General features: G+C 38.9%; 2 protein-coding genes and 1 non-coding gene across 15 annotated transcripts in view; 1 reads left to right on the top strand and 2 right to left on the bottom strand.

Annotated features, from left to right (window-relative positions):
• Window positions 1–12659, bottom strand: part of Uchl5 (ubiquitin C-terminal hydrolase L5) — a 29381-nt gene extending 16722 nt beyond the window's left edge. For 4 of the 13 annotated variants that reach the window (XR_004122612.1, XM_031384330.1, XM_031384332.1 and 1 more), the window contains exons 1-3: window positions 12476–12659; window positions 6148–6211; window positions 4276–4381 (exon numbers count right to left, since the gene is read on the bottom strand). Coding sequence is in view for 7 of the 13 variants with exons in the window: in XM_031384330.1 (XP_031240190.1) it covers window positions 4276–4381; window positions 6148–6211; window positions 12476–12644 (339 nt within the window). In the remaining 6 variants the exon portion in view is untranslated. Of the gene's footprint in view, window positions 1–4275; window positions 4382–6147; window positions 6212–11527; window positions 12266–12287 lie in introns of those variants that run through there. The other 9 variants (XR_004122622.1, XM_031384334.1, XM_031384336.1 and 6 more) reach the window with 5 other exon arrangements.
• Window positions 10771–10905, bottom strand: LOC116072347. Its single transcript, XR_004111405.1, has one exon. It is a non-coding gene; the product is annotated as a small nucleolar RNA U109 (small nucleolar RNA).
• A 3-nt stretch (window positions 12660–12662) lies between the features above and the next one.
• Window positions 12663–19854, top strand: part of Ro60 (Ro60, Y RNA binding protein) — a 26181-nt gene continuing 18989 nt past the window's right edge. Inside the window, exon 1 of the mRNA XM_031384318.1 lies at window positions 12663–12828. The gene's annotated coding sequence lies outside the window, so the exon portion shown is untranslated. The remainder of the gene's footprint in view (window positions 12829–19854) is intronic.

Here is a 19854-nt window from a genome sequence, read left to right as displayed (position 1 = left end):
AAGAAAGAAAGAAAGAAAAAGAAAGAAAGAAAAGGAAAGAAAGAAGAAAATACTGTAAGAGCACTATCTCTCTAACCCTGTATCTAACCTAACCTGGCTCTAATACGCTGCCTACTCAACCTCATATTCCATGGCATCTCCCATTGCTCTCCATAGTTGGTTACACTGGCCTTCTTTCTTGTAGTATCTTCTACTAGTCACAATTCCTTTTACCATGAAGCTGTTGTTAATCTGGAATGACTCAGCCTTTTCCTTTAGTTAATACCTACTTAACCTACAGTTTCAGCTGAACTTACAACTTACTCAAAGGAATCCGATCAGACCTCCTCAACAAAGTCAGATCCTTTATTTACTTGCTTAACAAATTACTTCACCCTCAAAAGTTTGACTCCATGGTCCGTCTCTACCTAGAAAGTCTTGAAAAGTGATGCCTGAAAAAGATGTCTTTCTAGGGGGGCTGTGCCATACTCATATTCTAATAATGTGCCTTAGAGTGGGGACTTTGGGTCAGCTTTATCAGCTGTCTCCTGTGGGGCAGAAGACTAGGTAATCTACATGAATCAGATCTATGAAAACCATCACCACTACACATCAGTTGGAATTTCTGTGGAAGTCAATGCCATGCATACTGTCAGAAAGCATTGTGTGAAGTCAGTAGCATCTGTAATCCCACTGGCAGAATACAACTGAAGTTCCACCCATGGAACTTTTCTGGATTTTGCTTTATAAAACCTTCCCTTAGTTGATTCTGATCTATATACCAGCTCTAGTAAGCCACAGCTAAGTCTAACACCTTTTGGTAAGTCTACGTGTCTTTCTATTATTCAATCACCTCTCTCCTGAAAGGCAGAGGGACAGAGTCAGACAGACAGGAAGTTAATAGACCATGCCTTTGTTGTGAGTAACATGGCAAGAGTGTTTTATATAAAAGCATTACTGCAATGCAATGTTTCAGCCTTTAAAGTATGATCACATCCAGTTCAAATGTATTATTTAGATTTCTGAAAATACTCCTAAAGTCTAGATACTCTTCCATAAAGTCCTTAGAACATAAAACCAAGGATGACGTATTTATGTAATAATTCTCTTAAGAGACTCACATGAAATATAAAATTAGCAAATTAGTAAATTTTAAAGTGAAATTAACCCAAAATACATAGTAAAATATTATTGGGAAATAATTAATTTGACATCTTAAGAATAGTATAATAATAGTACAATATAAATAAACTATTAAATTACAGTAAGATAGAAATGTAGCCTGGGGGAAGGGGCTGGATAGGTGGCTCAGTGGTTAAGAGTGTTAGCTGCTCTTCCAGGGGATCTGGGTTTGATTCCCAGAAATCACATGAAAATTAGCAATTAGCTGTAACTCCAGTTCAAGAGGATCCACTGCCCTCTTCTGGCCTCTGCAGGCAATGCATGCATGTTTTGTAAAGGTGTAAATGCATGTAAAATACTCACATACATAATTTTTTTATCTCAAAAAACATTTTAAAAAGAAAGAAAAAATGTAATGAATAAGAAAATAATCAAAGGACACCAGAAATTATAAAGTTTTACTATAGTATCATCTCTTTTAAATCAAGTACTCTCTTAAACCTTACCAACAGTAAGGTCTCTGGCCAAAGGCAGTGGCACAAGTCTGTAATTCCAACACCAATTCCGAAGCTGAGAAGCTGAGAAGGAACACCAAGTTCCGAACCAGTCTATACTACATAGAGGCTCCTTTCCTCCCACCAAAACTCACACCAACAATAAAGCCTACTGCTGTAACAACAAAAACACAGTTAAGGCTGGATTAAACTACACATCTTAATGTCTGGATGGTAGTGGGCTCAAGTTCTTTAATCGTGATAGCTTTAGATACAAACAGTTCAGTCTCCATTTGCTGAATACATACTTCATGCCATGTACTACATTTAAAAGCAAAATTCCCAACTCTCAATTTACAGGTTAATGTGGAAGAAATAACAGATATAGACATAGAAAAGCACACACATACAGAACTCGCCCCCTCCCAAAAAAAACAATTTAATAGTGGCCATCTCCGAAGCAAGAACTATATATGAACTTTTTCAGTTTCAATATCATATATTTTAAAAGCTTACAATTTGTGTAACAGATACATAGTCTGCTTATTGACTATATGAGTCAAACTATTAAAAGTAGTTAGTTGCCAAGCAGTGGTGGCACACACCTTTAATCCCAGGAACTGGGAGGCAGAGGCAGGCGTATTTCTGAGTTCGAGGCCAGCCTGATCTACAGAGTAAGTTCCAGGATAGCCAGGGCCATACAGAGAAACCCTGTCTCCAAAAAACAAACAAACAAAAAACAAAAACAAAACAAACAAAAACAAAAAATAAAAGTGGCTAGTCCTGGCTAGTGTGGGATTACAAAAATATTTATGTTTGTAATTACACTTCTATACTTTTAGAAAAAAGTTATGTTTTAACTCAATAATAAAAGCATATTTTTATATAGAACAAGGAAGTTTTAACTTCTCTTAAAAATATTCATTCAGAAAAATTAAAGGAAAATATAAATAAATGAAAAATAAGCAAACAAATAGAAGAGAAGACCAGGTTACAAAAAAGAAGGGCCATGGCCTGACCTCACAGGTAGGAAGGAGAGTCGCTTAACAATACTGCACATCATCTGGGGATATCAGAAACAACCAATTTTTAAAACTAAATAGTATTTTTTGCTTGGATTTCAAACCTATTAATTAAATTAATTTAATTCTCTTATTTCATTTTTTTCCAAACAATGGGCCAGATATATGGACAAAATCTATTATGGATTTAACTATCATTTTATAAACAAAGCGGGGGGTCTTAAGTTATGGCCATGAATCTCCAAGAGTAAAGATCCTTCCTAGATGCAGTTATTTCTACCATAATCCTAACTAAAACAGTTTTTACTGTTCCTGCTTTTCCATTTGCTGATGGCATGAAAATAATGATGTTAAAAAAAAAAAGTAGCATTAAGCAGTTTAACTTACACAGTTAAAATTTTTAAATGAAGTAGCTTCCCACAAAAATATCATTTACGAGGCAGCAAAAACTATTTTTATTAAATCTTGATACTGGGGATCTTGCGGCATAATCTTTACTATTTTATGGAATGAGATATGAAGTACAATTAACTTCTGCAGAGCGCAATACCAAGAAATTCAAGCCATTTTGAGAAACAATATTTGTGTGATAGTTTGAGGTGTCAGGTAAGTTAATGCCTTTTTTTCTGGAATATTATCTTTACTTGAAAGAATAAATGACTTACTAACATGATTTCAATCAAGAGTATCTAACAAATATTTTCCATAAAATAATATCACCCTGTGGCACTAAGGAAATTTGATGGGTGTTTATCATTAATTTGAACTTAATAAAAATTGAAATTTTATAAAACTCTGAGCAAACCCTAAATCTATAAATTTCATGACACAATTTCTCTAATAAAACAGAGAATGATTTTAGCACATGTGACTTGCTTAAAATCCTCCACTCAATCAAATTCATCAATATTTGAGTGATATCTATAAACTGAGTTTTCCATAACTAAAGGTGCTACCCAAGCATGGAGAATCAAAACCACAAAGGGTAAAATAATCCAAGGGAATTTAACAGAGCACCCGGCACATTTCATAATGCAGCTAACATTTTTGTTTAGACTCGTGTTTGTTTTCTGGTTTCCATACATTGTTAATATTATAATTACCTAAAAATAATTTCCTTTACTCCTCTCCTAATTACAAACATATTGAAGTACAGATTTTCTTAACTTCTTTCAACCAAAAGCAAACCAAAACAAAGACAGACTAAATGGAGAAACAGAAGAGACAATCTTTGAGGGTGCCATTAACCAGGTAATAGACACATTTGAGGTGATTTAAAACAATGGATGTCTTTTAGTACTATTTAATTTTGGTTTGATAAATATAGCTGAGTTTTGATTTAAAATATGTTATTTGAGGTTTAGAACTTTACATTGTTATAGAGTGGTTGTTTGTTATACTAGAAACCCTGAGTTTTCCTACAGGCTACTTAAATTAACATGTAACAATCTTGTTAATTTTCAGTCAACTGATCAGTCTCAGTTTTACTGTCTATACATTATATACTAGGAGATAATTATATAAACAAAACTTGTTTATGTAATAAATTTAAATTGGTAAAGGGATCCCACAACAAAAGAAAGTACTAAACTAGACTCAAATACAGACTAGTGTCCCTTGGCTCCTGCTAGAATCTGCAGAGAATCTATAGACCATACCTGCTTGGCAAAAAATATTGTTTCAAGTCTGGAGTCCTGAACCACAGAGCCAGCAGGTTCTTCTCCTGGCTGCCACTTGAAAAGAAAAATTAACCCATGAACTGGCCTACAAAATAAAAAACTAAATTAGCAACACCAAAACCATATTCTTTCATATATATCATCAATATATTAAGTCATAGCTATTTAACAAAGAGAATGCAAATTAACTAAATTAAATGAATATGGAAATTTAACTAAGGCATTTATAGTCAATAGAATGTTGGCTTAAAAGCTAGTAAAACTAAAACCTACATCAGTCAGAACAGAATTATGTAAAGTTTATTCTCAAATCTGCAGACAATTCAACAATTCATTTATCTTTTATCAACTCACCTCAAAATTAGAAAAATGACTGAGTGAGTGTGGTAGCACAGGCCTAGAAACCCAGCCCTTGGGAGGTAGGGGCAACCTGGACTTGGAAGTTTGAGGCCAGCCTGGGCTACATGTGGCCAGGGAATTTGTTTTGTTTTGTTTCTTTGGTTTTTCAAGACAGGGTCTCAACTAGTCTTGGCCTTCCTATAACTCACTCTGTAGACCAGGCTGGCCTCAAACTCAGAGATCTGCCTGCCTCCGCTTCCTGAATGCTAGGATTAAAACATGTACCACCATGCCCAGCTAGTGGGCCTGAGTTAAAACAAAGGAAATTAAAAATAAAGTATATAGTAAAACTGGAAGCTATTTGCTTACATAGAATCCCAGTATATAGGGTGTTTATATGAAAGCAGCAGACACATTATTAACTCTAGGAAGTCACTTTTGCATAACTATTGAATTTATGTATAATCCTCAACCTATGAATGGCTACTACCACTTATACATAATGAAATTACTCATTCTTAATGGAATTGTAAGAAACATTAAGTCATTATTTTAAATTTCTTATTTTGACAGCTTTCTTTAACCAGAATTAGTCTCTTATTTTGTCTGTAATCACTGCCCTTTCTATGGGGAGGATGAAAGTAAGAGAAAGAAACTCACCTTTTTCTCACTACTAAACAGTACAGTAGCTGTAAGTACCCATTTCCCCTTTACTTACTTTATAGGCTTTTTGTGAGAAAATCTCACCCTGTAGCCCATGTGAGACTCACTATATAGCTAAGCTGGCCTCAAACTTATGACAGTCCTTTTGCCTCAGCCTTCTAAACTCTGAGAGTACAAATAAGCAGGCATCAGGCCTGGCTACAAAACCTTTTTCTTGTCTCCATTATAAGACCATGAACGCTCTCAAAATGAAATTCATCTGCTCCTCCACTTGCAGTCAGTCAATGTGTTTTTGTGTGTTTGTGGAGACAGAATCTCACTCCATACTCCAGGTTGGCCTGGCCAAGAACTATCTACACATTCATCACTTCCAGGAGTTACCACTCCTCCTGCCTTAATCTTTTAACCCCACTAAGCTCAGGGAGGCAATTCTTGTCAGAAAGTTGGTGCAAGATTCTTCCTAGCATCAACATTTGGAATTTGAACTTTTAACCTTCTCAGGAAACAATGAAACAATGTACGATCTATCTGTGCTTTTCTAGGCTATTATTATTTTAATGATAAAATACATTTTAGGGTTTACAGCTATTGAACTGTAAGTCAATTTTGTGAATTTATAATCATGAAAATGTAGATACTTTTAATTTTTTGCATATAACTTACCCATGGATCTCAGATTCTTGGTTATAAACTCAAGATAATACTTATCTCACAGGATTGAAAACAATAACAACAAAACCAAAACCTAAATGTACTCAGCCCTATGGTAAAGTAAAATGAAAAGACAAATCCAAGTATCTTTAAAAAGTGTGCTGAGACATAGATATATACAATTAAAGCTTCACTTACTTTAGCTTTTCAAAACTCTCAGGCTCTAAGCTCCATATTTCTTCTACTTGGGCTCCTCGGCAACCTGAAACAAGAAATTATTTTCTTTAGAAAACAAAAAACATATTTTCTCCTTTACCAAGAGATAAAATACTAAAAGAAAGGCACACACCAGGGCAACAAAACATGACAAAGTAGAATGGTGAAAGTGCTAACAACCCCAGCCAAGCCCACTGCTGCCTTTATTGTTTCCCAGTGCCTTATGGTGAGATCATAGTATTAAGTTTCAAGAGTTTATTTACATCAAATAGAACCCTGTGATCTCCACTCTATATATCTCAATCTGTAACTCTTTTTAAATCGCTATGTACGTTTCTCTTCTGTGAAAGAGTAACACTTAAGGATGACTTTCCATCTTTAGCTGTGATACATTCCAAGTATATTTTCTACTAACTCTTTCCCTAACCAAAGCACTCTCTTCTAGACCATAGTTTTCCAACCATGCTTATTATGGCTATTTTGTTCTCCTGGGAATATACAGCCTTTTTTTTTTTTCTATCTATAGCCTTTTTTTTTTCTGGTCAATAGTATGAAGAGTACAGGTGACTTACCACTGGCATCTAGTAAAAAAAGATAATGACAAACATCCCACATTACACAGGAGGCAAATTATCTGGCTGGATAATACATCTATAGTTCTAGGTACTAGTAAAGCTAAGACAGGTGGGTGGTTTGAACACAGTTCAGGGCCTCCAGGATTATCTAAAAAAGTAGTGTTAGCCCCAGCCAAGAAACTTCATTCTACAAGTACCACAGTAGTCATGGAATAAGCATTCAGCTTCTTAAACTGCTAAATTTGAATCATGGCTCAACCATTACTACATATGGCCATTTTGTCTCTATATCGTCCTCAAACAGTTGTGAAGGCAAAAATGAGAGAATAAGACATTTAATATAGTGCCTAACACTAAAAGCCACTAGATGATAGCTAGCATTATTACAAGACATAAAGTAACTACCTACCAGTATCTCTTGTGTTAAAGTTTTGCATAGTGTTTCTCTAAAACCTATATAATATGACATTAACACAAGGATATTCAGGATATTGAGTTGTCTGACTTCACTATAGCTACTATTAATTAAAGTATGCATTTGCTTGCAGTTATCTGGGAACCTAACATTCCTGAATTTCAAGTGAATACTTAAGAAGCCTTCAGATCTCCTGTGAAAACTTTTCTTTTCATGGTTCTGTTAAGGTTAGCCTACCTACATTCAATCAGTAGCACAAAACAAAAGAACTAAGTTCAAGTTGACACTATCCCATGTCTCTTGCTTTACTCTCTCAAACACTAAATTTATGGGTATGAGCCTAGCTGTCTTGAAGCTCAACTTTGAGAAAGAAGACAACAAATCTAAACTTTGCTTTTCTTGTGTGTGTACAAATCAAAGTTAATATCTATTTTGTTTAAAGAAGAAAAAGAGAGACTGATTGAGAGAGATATTGAATTTTTCCTGTTATACAAAGAATAGTGAGGAAGAAAATACCAAAAACAAAGAATTTACTGCAAACTCTCCTAACAGTAAATAAAAAGTTGAGGAGTCTCACAGACTAAAGTGCCCGTGCATAAACATGAGGACCTAAACTTGGATCCCCACCTCCCATATAAGCAGGCTTCCATAGCCCTTGGGAGGCCAAGACAGCAGTCAGGCAGTGTTCTTCTGGAGCTTATTGGCCAACTGGCCCAGGTAACAGGTGAGACTCAGGCTCAATGAGAGATCCTATCTCAAAACCAGAGGAGAATAACTGAAAAACATGTAAGATAAACACATGCATACTACACACACACACACACACACACACACACACACACACACACACACACAAGTTGAGGGAAGAGTTTTCAAAGTTAACGAACTACTAGCATTTATCAAGTACTTTTTGTATGCCATGCGCAGTAGCAGGCCCTGAAGAGGACAAACATAAATAAGCAATTGTAACACTTACAAGTCCTATGATCAAATACATTCAAATCAAAGACAGTGCAGGATGCATAAATTATATATGAAGGATACATAAGATGTATTCTACAAGTTCAGGGCTCGACAGATCATTCACTGGTTTATGAGATCATTTTCATGAGTAACTGAACTAAATCCTATACCATATGATCATATAATCTGTCATCCAAACCAGAATGCTCTTCTAAGGAGGTTCTAAAATTTAAGTAATAGAATTTTAAAAATATTTATGCACTAACATACTATACTGATACTAGTGATTTTTCTATAGAATTGTATAAAACTCCAACACTAATTTCAAAAACATTTTCTTTTCTGCCCCCTTAGACAGTTTCACTAATTAACTGAAGTTGACCTTGGTCTTCTGATTCTTCTGCATCAGCCTCCCATGCCTGACCAAAAATAATAACAGTAAGAATGATTTACAATAGTCATGCCTTTGGTTTTAAATGAGTGATTTTATTAAATATATAGCAAGTCAAAGTAAATGAACAATCAGTAAATTACAGGTAGACAGCAAAACATCATTAAATTGGCCTCAAATTGTCCCGTCAGTTTCTGCTGGGTTCTGTGCATGTTGTAAATTTGTTCCTGTACCCGAAAGGCTCACTGGAAGGGGAATACATTCTGCTCTGCCCAAAACTCTCTGAGGAACTCCAGCCAACAACCTCAAAGGGACTTCTCCAATGGATTTGTTTTAAGTATCTGATTTGATGTTTAAGTACCTGGTTTGGGTTTTAAGATTTAATTACTTATGTGTATAAGTGTTTTGTCTGCATGTATGTATGTTCACCACATGGATACCTAGTGCTTATAGCAGTCAAAATAGAACACTGATCTCTGGGGACTGGAGTTAGAGACAGTTGTGAGCTGCCATGTGGGTGCTAGGAATGAATCCATATCCTGTGGAAGAATCAGTGCTCTTAATTGTTCAGACAATGCAACTCTCCCGCTATGGTGATGCTCTTTTTTAAGTGTTTATTTTTTAAATTGTGCATATGCATATATGGAATTTTAGGTGTCCTCCATGGAGCTGGAGTTAGAGGCAGTTAGAAGCATATATGCTCTTATCCACTGAGATCGCCCCAGTCCCAGTTTGATGTTTTGTCTACCTCTTCAACTGTTGCTATGTATTCTTTTACTTTAGCTTGCTATATCCTTAATAAACTCACTTATTCCAAAGCAAGAGTACAGCTATCAGGATGATTCTAACCATACAGGACAATAATTTTCTTATAAATACACCTAGCTGCCCCTTCCCTATGAAAAATATTTAGGTGTTCTCCTAAAATATTGCTAGTGCCTTAAATGACTGCTAGATTCTCTATCTTCCAACAGATGGCATCTCAACAATTTTTCCATCACCAAGTCCACCAAAAGCAGTAGGGAGGACTCCAGCTTCTGCACCCCTAACAAAGAACACTCCAGAAGTTTTCCTCAACCCTATTCTCAGTTATCGCATGGTATACATCAAGATCATGGTGTACTTATATGACATGTGACTGGTGATGTGAGCAGCTAAACTTTCAAAAGAAGATCTGTACAGTTTGAACTTGACTGAGAGCCCTAAATTAGACTAATACCCTTTAAATGATTCAGAGCTGTTTGGGGGAATACAATTATAAGCAATATGTATGTACCTCCCAAGACTACATATCTTGTGTGAAAGCCAAGTTTTATCTTATCTCTTTCCTCAGAATAAAGTAAAATACATCATAGATGTGATCATAAGAGACTTAATTTCAAAAAGTCATTCACATCTTTGTTTAAGCATGAATCAGTAGTTACAGATGAAGAAATTACTCCAGACTTCTCTCTCCTGTCAAAAACATCTATATCTTGCTACACCTGTGTCAACACAGTAAAAGCTGCGTTACATACTGAGTTCATTTCAAAAACACTGCAATAGTATTCATAATACAAACAGATGTTTCACTTTCAGATGAATAAACTTCCAAACCCTATTGTAAATATAAGAACTGGACAAGAAAAAAAATGAACATAATTAGAATAAAGGGTTTTTTTCCTTTGAAGGAGCTGATGTTATAAATTACCTTCATTTAACATTGTGCAAAATTCTTCTACATTAGGAGCCAATCCATTAATAACTATTGCTTTATTTAGTATGTACAGATGCATTTACATTACTCAAATGTCTAACTTTAACTATTTTCAAATTCCAAGTTTTCCATACATGTGAAACTGAAAACGGCAGCTAGTGTATGGACTACACTAATTTCTTTTTATTGTGTATGTGAGTGAGAGAATACTAAGGTGCATGTGCCACAACTGAGTTGGTGGCTTTCGGAAGGGTCAACTCCTCCATCCATGGGTTCAGGGTCATCAGGCTTGCTATACCACCAGCCCTAGACTGCATTAGTTTCAAAATAAACTTGGGCCACAATCTCTGAATGTCAACTTTTCAAACGACAGTTAGGATTTTGAAAGTAAAATTTATCACTTAACTTGAAGCATTTCAGATTCAGTAGATGTTCAAAATTGATCTAATTTTCTTGCCTTTCTATCCTCAAATTATACTTTATTGGCCACTCAAGCCAGAAGCTGAAGTCATGTTTGTCTCTTCTTTCCTACATTCAGTCAACTACTGCTAATTTTCTTTTCTCTTTCTGTAGGAGAAATATACTACTGCCCAACCTCTACTATAAGGATGGCAGCCCTGAGAACTCCTCTTTTAGTGTAGCATGTTCTGGATGCATTCCTGCTCCAAAGTGAGTGAGGAGAAGGTATTTCCACATGCAACCTGAGATTCAAATACTACATAAATGCTGACGATACTTTCTCTGTACCTCAGGACTTAATGTCAAGCCAACCACCCACAAAAATACCATTTTCAAAAAGATTCTCTCATCACATTCTATCGTAACTCTAGACACCATAAGCACAAACAATGTTGATTACAAACTAATTTTAACTATGTTTCAACTTTACATTTTTTCGGAGTAAGTGGTAACTGACCTGGCATGCCTTTACCTTTTTCCTAAGATCTATCCACTGCCTGCCTATTCATGACACCGTATTTTAGTTGTTTTGCTGGCTGCTCCATAAGCTACCTTCAGCTAACCACCCGACAGAATATGCTTCCTTTTGCCCAGCTCCTCTGTGATCTAGATGATTAAAACACTTTCTGTATACTCTTAAACTAAGAACATATTATTATATTATAGTTTGACTCTCAGTTCTTCAGACCAGCAGTCGCTAACAGTTGAACTTATGCTATGTCATACTCGAAATATTCAGTCATGTACAATACACAAAATCTACATTAACATTTGCTATATTTGGGGTACAAATTTTAACAAAACGGTTAAAAAACAATTCTTGAGGAAAAATTAAAATGAAAATGAGAGGAAAAAAACCTCACCCAAAACGTTGGGAACACGAGGAAGGATAAACTGTCCTATCGGTTGACTAGTACGGAAGGAAATAAAGTCGGAGAGAAATTCAGAGGTAAGCATGTGGCCTCTGAGCAAGAGCACTACCTCAAGAAAAACTCAACTTCACCGGAAGTCAAAAAGGAGGGAGGAAAAGAACTGCGGGAGGTAGCGTGCAGACCCGCGTAGACGGTTATCGGTGGAGGTCCGGAAGAGGTGCCCACATACGAAAGGTGAAAAGTTCTGCTTTGGGAAAACTAGAATCTCGAGTTTCTGGGCGGCTTGGGAGCCTCAGACACCACCCGGGGAAACACACGCCCTAGACCGGCTGCTCCGCAGGACCGACGGCCGGAGCGATGCACCTGACCGCACTGGAGACAGGGAGGCTTCGCAGGAAAGGGACAGTGGAAAGGACAAGATAAGCACGTGGGAGATGATGAGGGAGGGAGACAGGGAAGGAGGACGCTCGAGTCAATTCAAGGATCCGAGTCCCAAGTCCGGAGGACACAGCAGTGCACAGGCAGAGGGGCTCCTTCCCCTCGTGGTGTGGCTCCCGAGATCACTGCGGAGACGCGGCCGCCCCGGGCCGAGGACGCGGCCGGCCGAAGCCCTACTTTCCACACAACGCCGACTCCAGTCCCTGAAGTCACTTCTCCGACGCCGGGCGTCGGTGGCGGCAGGTGACCACCTGGCCCCAACGTGGGCCTCCTCCCGGAACCCCCGGCCCAGGACGGTCCCCCTGGTGCTCACCGAATCCTTTAATGAGCTCGGTGAAGACCCCGGGGTCGCTTTCCATGAGACACCACTCCCCGGCATTGCTCGACATGGCCCCGACCACACACCGCCCCGCTCCACCTCGCCGCAGCACAAGCTGCCACCGGCCGCAGACCTCAGCAAAACCCGCCGCGGAGCGTCAACCCCCACGTCACCCCGCCTACTTCCCGACAGCCTCCGGGCGCCGTCACCTGCCGCGCGACGGAGCGCAGAAGGACGCTCTAGCCATCCGGGAGACGTCGAGACTCCTCTTCTGCCTCTCAGGATCCGTAGCGCCCTCCGCCGGAGAAGGGGCGGGGCCTCTGGGCGCTGGGGGGGCGGGGGGAGGTACATCCGGGACCCTTGGCACCCCGGAGCTGGGGCGGAGCGATGGAAGGGGCGGGGCTCGGGACGAGGCGGGGCTCGCTCCGACCCGAACCTGGAGCTGTCCTCGCCCTTTCGGGCCGCCGCCTATTCCCGGTGCTCCGCAGGGCTTCTGTAGGCGCCGCGGATCCCGAGCATCGCCTCCCGGGTACAGGTGGGTCGCTGCAGGCCCGCTGCGGGCCGGGGAACCGGGTTTTGTGCAGTCCCAGCGATCCTGGGCACTTGAGGTCTGGCCGGTGCGCACTCTCTTCCACCCGCATCCCAGCGTTAGAGGCCAGGCAAAGCCTTCGCCGCCGCCGCCGCCGCCGCCGCCTCTGTGCTCCCGCGCCCGCCGAGGGGGTGCAGGACCGATTTCGCATCCGAACATTTCGAACCTGGCCCAGTTGCTCCGGAGGATGGAGTCTGAGGGAACTCAGGTCAACTCTCCCGCTTGCAAAGCTCCTGGAGAGCCTGCGAGCCAAAGGCCCCTTTTCACTCTTTCTCTCCCTCTTCCTGCGGCTTTGGCATAGAGGCGTTGTCTAGGATACGGGTTTGGGAAAGGAGCTTTGTATGGAAGACCGAAAGTAAAATTATCTTAGAAGAATGATAATCAAGGAAGGGAGAAAGATTTCTCGAAAAAGTCCAAGGGATGAGAGACTTGTGTATCAGGATGAAGTGCCTTACGGAGAAATGCGCATCATCCCCGCGCCGCTCCCCCACCCCCAATAGTGCATTATTTTAAAAACACTTGAAATGTGTTGAAACAAAGAATAGCTATTTCTAATTGATACTTATCATTCTTCGGAGGTGGTTTTATTCATCATTTCATAAAAGTATGTTCCAAAGAAAGCTTTTGGCTTCCACAGGGAAAATTACTGCTCAGAGCATCCTACCATGGTGACATCTTGCCACAGTTCCTCAGTACTTTTCATTGCATCGCACTTAATGGAGTTGTTATTTTCATCACCTTTGTGTGTGATCCTGGGTTGTAAAGTATTATAGCTTTATAACTGTAAAATCTCCTTGGCTTCCATTTTTAAAGAAACTTCGTATTTGCTTGACTTCTCAGAGTTAAAAAAAAAAAAAGTTAGCCTTTCCAAATTACATGATTCAGGATTTTTTGTGTAAATTCAACATTTGTGTAAATTGAAGGAAAACACAGGAATCTTTATATTAGTCATGGTCAGTATATAAATTGCAGTCTGGAAGAATTTGAAGTAGAAGTGTTTTTACACCAGTGTTTTACTACCTCTTTTACATTCTACATTAAGAGAATGGACAACATATGGAACAACACATCCCTGGTTGACATTATGGCTAAGAACAAGTGTCAAACGCTCAAAATGTTGGGAGTTAAAGTCTCCCAAAGCTTTAATTTATAGAGATGTAAGAAAACTTCAAGTGGTATAAAGTTGGGAGACTGTTGTGTTTAAAGAGGTCAGAACAACTCAAAGAAGAATTAACTTTATTGGTTTTGACTTAGCTTTACAGCACTTGTTTACATAGGACCAGAAAGCCAGACATTGATTTGCCTGACTGTCCAGCTGCCTTCTAAACCACTGGACTAGAGCTTAGGCTTTTGAGAAAGGAGAAGCAATTAAGCTACTGTTAGTTGATGCTTCAAGTTAGCATCTTGAAGCTGTCTTGGAACTCAGGTTGAGTCACTTCATTAGTATTACTAAGATACTCCCAGTGCTTGGTATGTTCCAAGAGATTTTGAAACTATTAGGAACCATTGTATCTCCGTGTCATATAATATTGCCAGTTTTAAAGTAATTTGTAGTTTAGCCCTGAGTAATAAAAAGGAGAATAAGTAGCTTGTAGTAAACTGCCATTCTATTTTCTATATTTAAATGTTTTTATGTAAACATATATATGCAAAGAAGTTTTGTAGGTGACCTAGTCACTAGCAGGGCAAGATGCAATTCCAAGATGCCTACTGTGTAGCCTGAAGGAGTTCAGGTCTCTACAGCTGAAGGACCTCCACTCAAGTGTAGCTGTAGTATGACTTACACTGCAGAAGACAGTTTCCAAGTGAGTCAGCCTGAGGCATGCTGGACATTGTAGTTCCTAGGTATCATAGCTGGTTAGGACTGTTGCTTCTCTCACTTGGAAGTCTTATGGCATCATGAAAGCTCGTCGGTAGGGAGGCGGTTTTCCAGTTTCAGACCTCCTGGTCATGTGTTCAAAATACATGGTATCTTCAGCAACGAGCACTTTTCCTTCCACCTCTTGGGGACAACTGCAAGCTCTAGCCGTAGCCATGAGCTGTGGGGAGTCTCTTAGACAACCCTGGCCAATAACCCAAAGTGGAACTAATATCTTAGACCTAGTGTTGGGATGTTTTATTAAATGGTCTCTGGATCTTGGGGAAAGTATCAGCCCGGGTGAATAAAGTTCACTTAAACTATATATGTATACACAGACTTACATATAACGTGTGTAATTTTAGGTAAATAGATAATATGATTCCTAGGACTTTTTCAGACCCTAAGACTGCTATTTTACCTTCTCCCTGCCTCTAATTAGAGTCCCCACCACCATCAAGGTTTCTTCCAATTCCAGCTTCAGACCACTCGTACCCTGCTATTCCTCTCTTGATTGCTTCTCCCTTCCCTACTCACCCCTGCAGTGGTCCCTTTGTACTTTACTGTTTTCACCTGTTTCTGCAGACTGTGTACTCACATCTGAAGATTCGGAGACAGAGAATCTAGATAAGAAAAAAAAATAGGACATTTATCTTTCTGGGTCTGGGTTGCCTCGTTCAATATAATTTTTGCCAGTTCTATCCATTAGCCTTCAAAATTCATGGTTTCATTTTTCTTGACAGTTAAATATATTTCCTAATGTATCAGTGCCACATTTTCAATACCCATTCATATGTTTGAGGGCATCTAGGTTGTTTCCTTTTTCTAGCTCTTGTGAATTGAGGGACAGTGAACATGGCAGAGCAGACATATGTGGGGCAGGATGCCGAGTTCCTTGGGCATCTGCTGTGGAATGATAAAGCTGGGCAGCTGAGTCATATGGAAGATTTATTTTTAGGCTTTTGAGGATTCTCCATGCTGATTTCAAGAGGGCTGAACCAACTCTCAGGCCCAGGAACTGTGAATGGGGATCCCTCTTCCCCACATCCTCTCAGTCCCAGGAACTGTGAATGGGAATCCCTCTTCCCCACATCCTCTCAGGCCCAGGAACTGTGAATGGGGATCCCTCTTCCCCACATCTTCTCAGTCCCAGGAACTGTGAATGGGGAATCCCTCTTCCCCACATCCTCTCAGGCCCAGGAACTGTGAATGGGAATCCCTCTTCCCCACATCCTCTCAGTCCCAGGAACTGTGAATGGGGAATCCCTCTTCCCCACATCCTCTCAGTCCCAGGAACTGTGAATGGGGATCCCTCTTCCCCACATCCTCTCAGTCCCAGGAACTGTGAATGGGGAATCCCTCTTCCCCACATCCTCTCAGGCCCAGGAACTGTGAATGGGGATCCCTCTTCCCCACATCCTCTCATTTGTATCAGTTATTGGTTGATCTTCACTGGTCTGCACCAGGGTAAGATGACATCTCAAAGACTTTTTTATTTCCATTCTCCTAATTGCTAGGGACCATGACTGTTTTTAAATACTTCATAACTATTTTTATTTCTTCCTTTGAGAACTCTCTGTTCGAATTCCTAGCCCATTTCTGAATGTGTCTTTTTGAGAGGAAGGGTCTCTTTTGTTTGTATATCCTAAGTGCACATAAAGATTTGAAATGTATATCGGTCACAGATCAGTTGAATGTTTCTTTAGCTGGGCAAAAGCATTTAGGTTTTATAAGGTCGCACTTGTCAATTGCAGGACTTAATTGCTAGGCCATTGAGGGTCCTATATGGAATGTCCTTTCTACACCTGTATCTTGTAGGGTAGTATCTGTGATTTCTTCTAGCAGTTTCCGTGTTTCACAATTCACGTTTAGGTCTTTGGTTTGTTTGGATTTATTTGTGTTAGTTGTGCAAGGTGATGCAGGTCTAATTTCATCCTTCTGCGTGGGAGCATCTAGTTTGCACACCAATGTTTGTTGAAGATGATGTCTTTTCTCCAGTGTATGTTTCTGACAGCTGACAGAGGAACTCCTACTCAAGAGCATAGGGCTATTTAAAGGGCCAGGAAGATGAGATAAATCCTACAGTAATAGGAGTGAGTGTCCTTGGGGTGGGGGAGGGGTTGAGACAGGGTTTCTCTGTATAGCCATGTCTGTCCTGGAACTCACTCTGTAGACCAGGCTGTCCTCAAACTCAAAAATCCGCCTGCCTCTGCCTCCCAAGTGCTGAGATTAAAAGCATGCGCCACCACTGCCCAGCAGAAGTGAGTTTCCTAACAGACACCTGTAATCTCAGTACATAGGAGGCCAAAGCAAGAAGATTAGGTGTACCAGGCCAGCATGGTCAGTGTGACACAGGAAAATTTAACAGAGAAATACTGCATTCTGTAGACTTCTTTGCCTGGCTCTTATTACTTTACCTTCTCTTCTTGATTTTATACATTTAATATATTTGTTATTTTGTTGGCAGAATTTATCATAAAGAATTGTTTGTAGTAAAATTTTCATCATGTATGAGGCTTTTAAAAGATGAATTATAAAAAATCTATTGTGTGTAATTCTTTTTTGTTTGTTTGTTTGTTTGTTAGTTTGTTTGTTTGTTTCGAGACAAGGTTTCTCTGTGTTGCCTTGGCTGTCCTGGAACTCACACTCTTGTAGACCAGGCTGGCCTCGAATTCAGAAATCCACCTGTCTCTGCCTCCCAAGTGCTGGGATTAAAGGTGTGCCGCCTCCGCCGCCACCACCACCACCCGGCTGTGTGTAATTCTTAAGCAAATAATTAAAGGAAATTTTGATGCTATTTAATTTTGCTTTAATATGTACTAGCTATGATGTACTAGATGCAGAAGAAAGATTTTAACATGATAAAACCCAATTATTGCTGCCCTAGAAACCAGTGATGTATAGATAGATATGCTTGGGATGAATAGCACAAGGAAAAGTATGAGAAAGATCTGTTTTAGTATGTGGACTCAGCTCTTTAAAGCCCACCATTTTCACTTTCAGGAGGAAAGCACAAAGTTGGATAATGTAATATTAATATCATTTCAGTGTTACTCCACTAACAGTTGTCCAATTTATTCACATTTATGATTGAAAAATCATCACAATATTTTTGTAAAAGCTAAGATAGGGCTAATAATGCCTAGGCAGTTGTGTACACTCAGGAGGCAAAGGCAGGTGGATCTCTGAGTTCGAGGCCAGCCTGCTCTATAGAGCCAGTTCCAGGACAGCCAGGGCTACACAAAGAAACTTTGTCTGGGCTGGGTTTGGGTAATAATGGTAAATATATTGTAAAGATCAAATGAGAAGAATTTCTTTTTTTTTTTAATTTTATGTTTTAACTTTTATTGCATTGTGAGAAAAGTTACATGATTTCAATTTATCTGAATTTGTTAACATTTAAAAACATATTTTAAGTAAATAGAATTGCATCACATTCTTGTTTCCCTTTTGTACCTCAAGTCCTCCCAGAGACCCCCCTTCAATACCTACAATATCTTTTTTGTCATATTCTTTAAAATTTACAAAATATTATAACAATAAAAATGAGTATTATAAAAGTTGTTTGGGGCTGGAGAGATGGCTCAGTGGTTAAGAGCACCGACTGCTCTTCCAGAGGTCATGAGTTCAATTCCCAGCAACCACATGGTGTCTCACAACCATCTGTAACAATATCTGACGCCCTCTTCTGGAGTGTAGGAAGACAGCTACAGTGTACTTACATACATGAAATAAATAAATAAATCTTTAAAAGTTGTTTGATATAAAACAACAATCAATTTAACAGTCTTATGTAGATCCTTGTCTACAGCAATACTGAAAATACATACGTTTTTCTCAATATAAATTTTAAATAACTCCAAACATATTAACTGAATATTTCAAAATAATAACATCACTACTAGTATTTTCTTAAATGAACATAAATAGATAAAGTCTTTTTGTTTGTTTGTTTGTTTTGTATTTAGCAGAGCTTAAAATCTTGGCTCTTACTGTGGTACAAGCCCAAAATAAGAACAACTTTTAAACATTGGATTTTATTGTAATAAGGCTGTACTTCAATGACCCTCACATCACCAAAGGATTTTACCTTCATTGTAGCTAAGCTGAGAGTTGACAGCTCTGCTGTGCCAAGGAATGAATTGTAGGCATGATTTTTGGATACAGACCTTCTTCTATGGTCAAAGCTATTTGACTTGAGTGAGTGACTTTATTCTCAGCCCACAGAGAACAGGTTACATTAATTTAAGAAATGGTCTATCTTATTATTTAAGAAATGGTGTATTAAGATGGTCTATCCATAAAGTCATTCACCAACTATTTCAATAAACGATGGTTCTGCTTGGAGGGTGACACAGGCATTAGGGGAGGATAAGAATCTGGTTCATTGGCTGTGATGGTTTTGAAAAGCATTCATCTCAGAGAAAGAGAAACTTATAAAGTCCTCTTGTTCAAGCAAAGCATTCAGTTTCACTTTTTGTTGTTCTCTTACAAGCCCCTTCCCAATTTGTCTACATTTCTTTTGGGTATATAAATATTTTGAAATATGTAAGCTGTTCTGAAAACCATAGTATAGTGTAAAAACATGAAATAAACAATACCACTAATAGAGAGGCTGTGATAGAAGCAAGATTTCAAGACCCTTATGTTGTATGCACCAAGACACTGTCACGAACAAGCAGAAAGTGTATATGGATTGTACAATATTGGACCTATTTCTCCAACTACCAAATTAGAGATACCATTGGATGACAATCAACAAATTTCTAATTCCTCATATTTTTGGACTTCAATCGATTAGGATATGTTGGTAATTTTCATATTAAATTACTAAGAAAAAGAAATTATTACTTCCTGTTGTTTTTATTGTAAGAAGTGGAATTAGGTTTGTGTGGGTTTGTTGAAAGATTACTTTCTTGCTTCTTCTAGGGTATAGTTTTGCTCCTTTTGTTGATGTTTTCCATCTATTATCCTTTGTAGGGCTGGATTTGTGGAAAGATATTGTATAAATTTTGTTTTGTCATAGAATAGCTTGTTTTCTCCATTTATGGTAATTGAGAGTTTTGCTGGGTATACTAGCCTGGGCTGGCATTTGTGTTCTTGTAGGGTCTGTA

This window comes from Mastomys coucha, unplaced genomic scaffold, assembly GCF_008632895.1.
Source record: "Mastomys coucha isolate ucsf_1 unplaced genomic scaffold, UCSF_Mcou_1 pScaffold1, whole genome shotgun sequence".
Taxonomy (NCBI): Eukaryota; Metazoa; Chordata; class Mammalia; order Rodentia; family Muridae; genus Mastomys; species Mastomys coucha.
The sequence above is the reverse complement of the archived record's forward strand: the minus strand, read 5'-3'. Positions and strand labels throughout refer to the sequence as shown.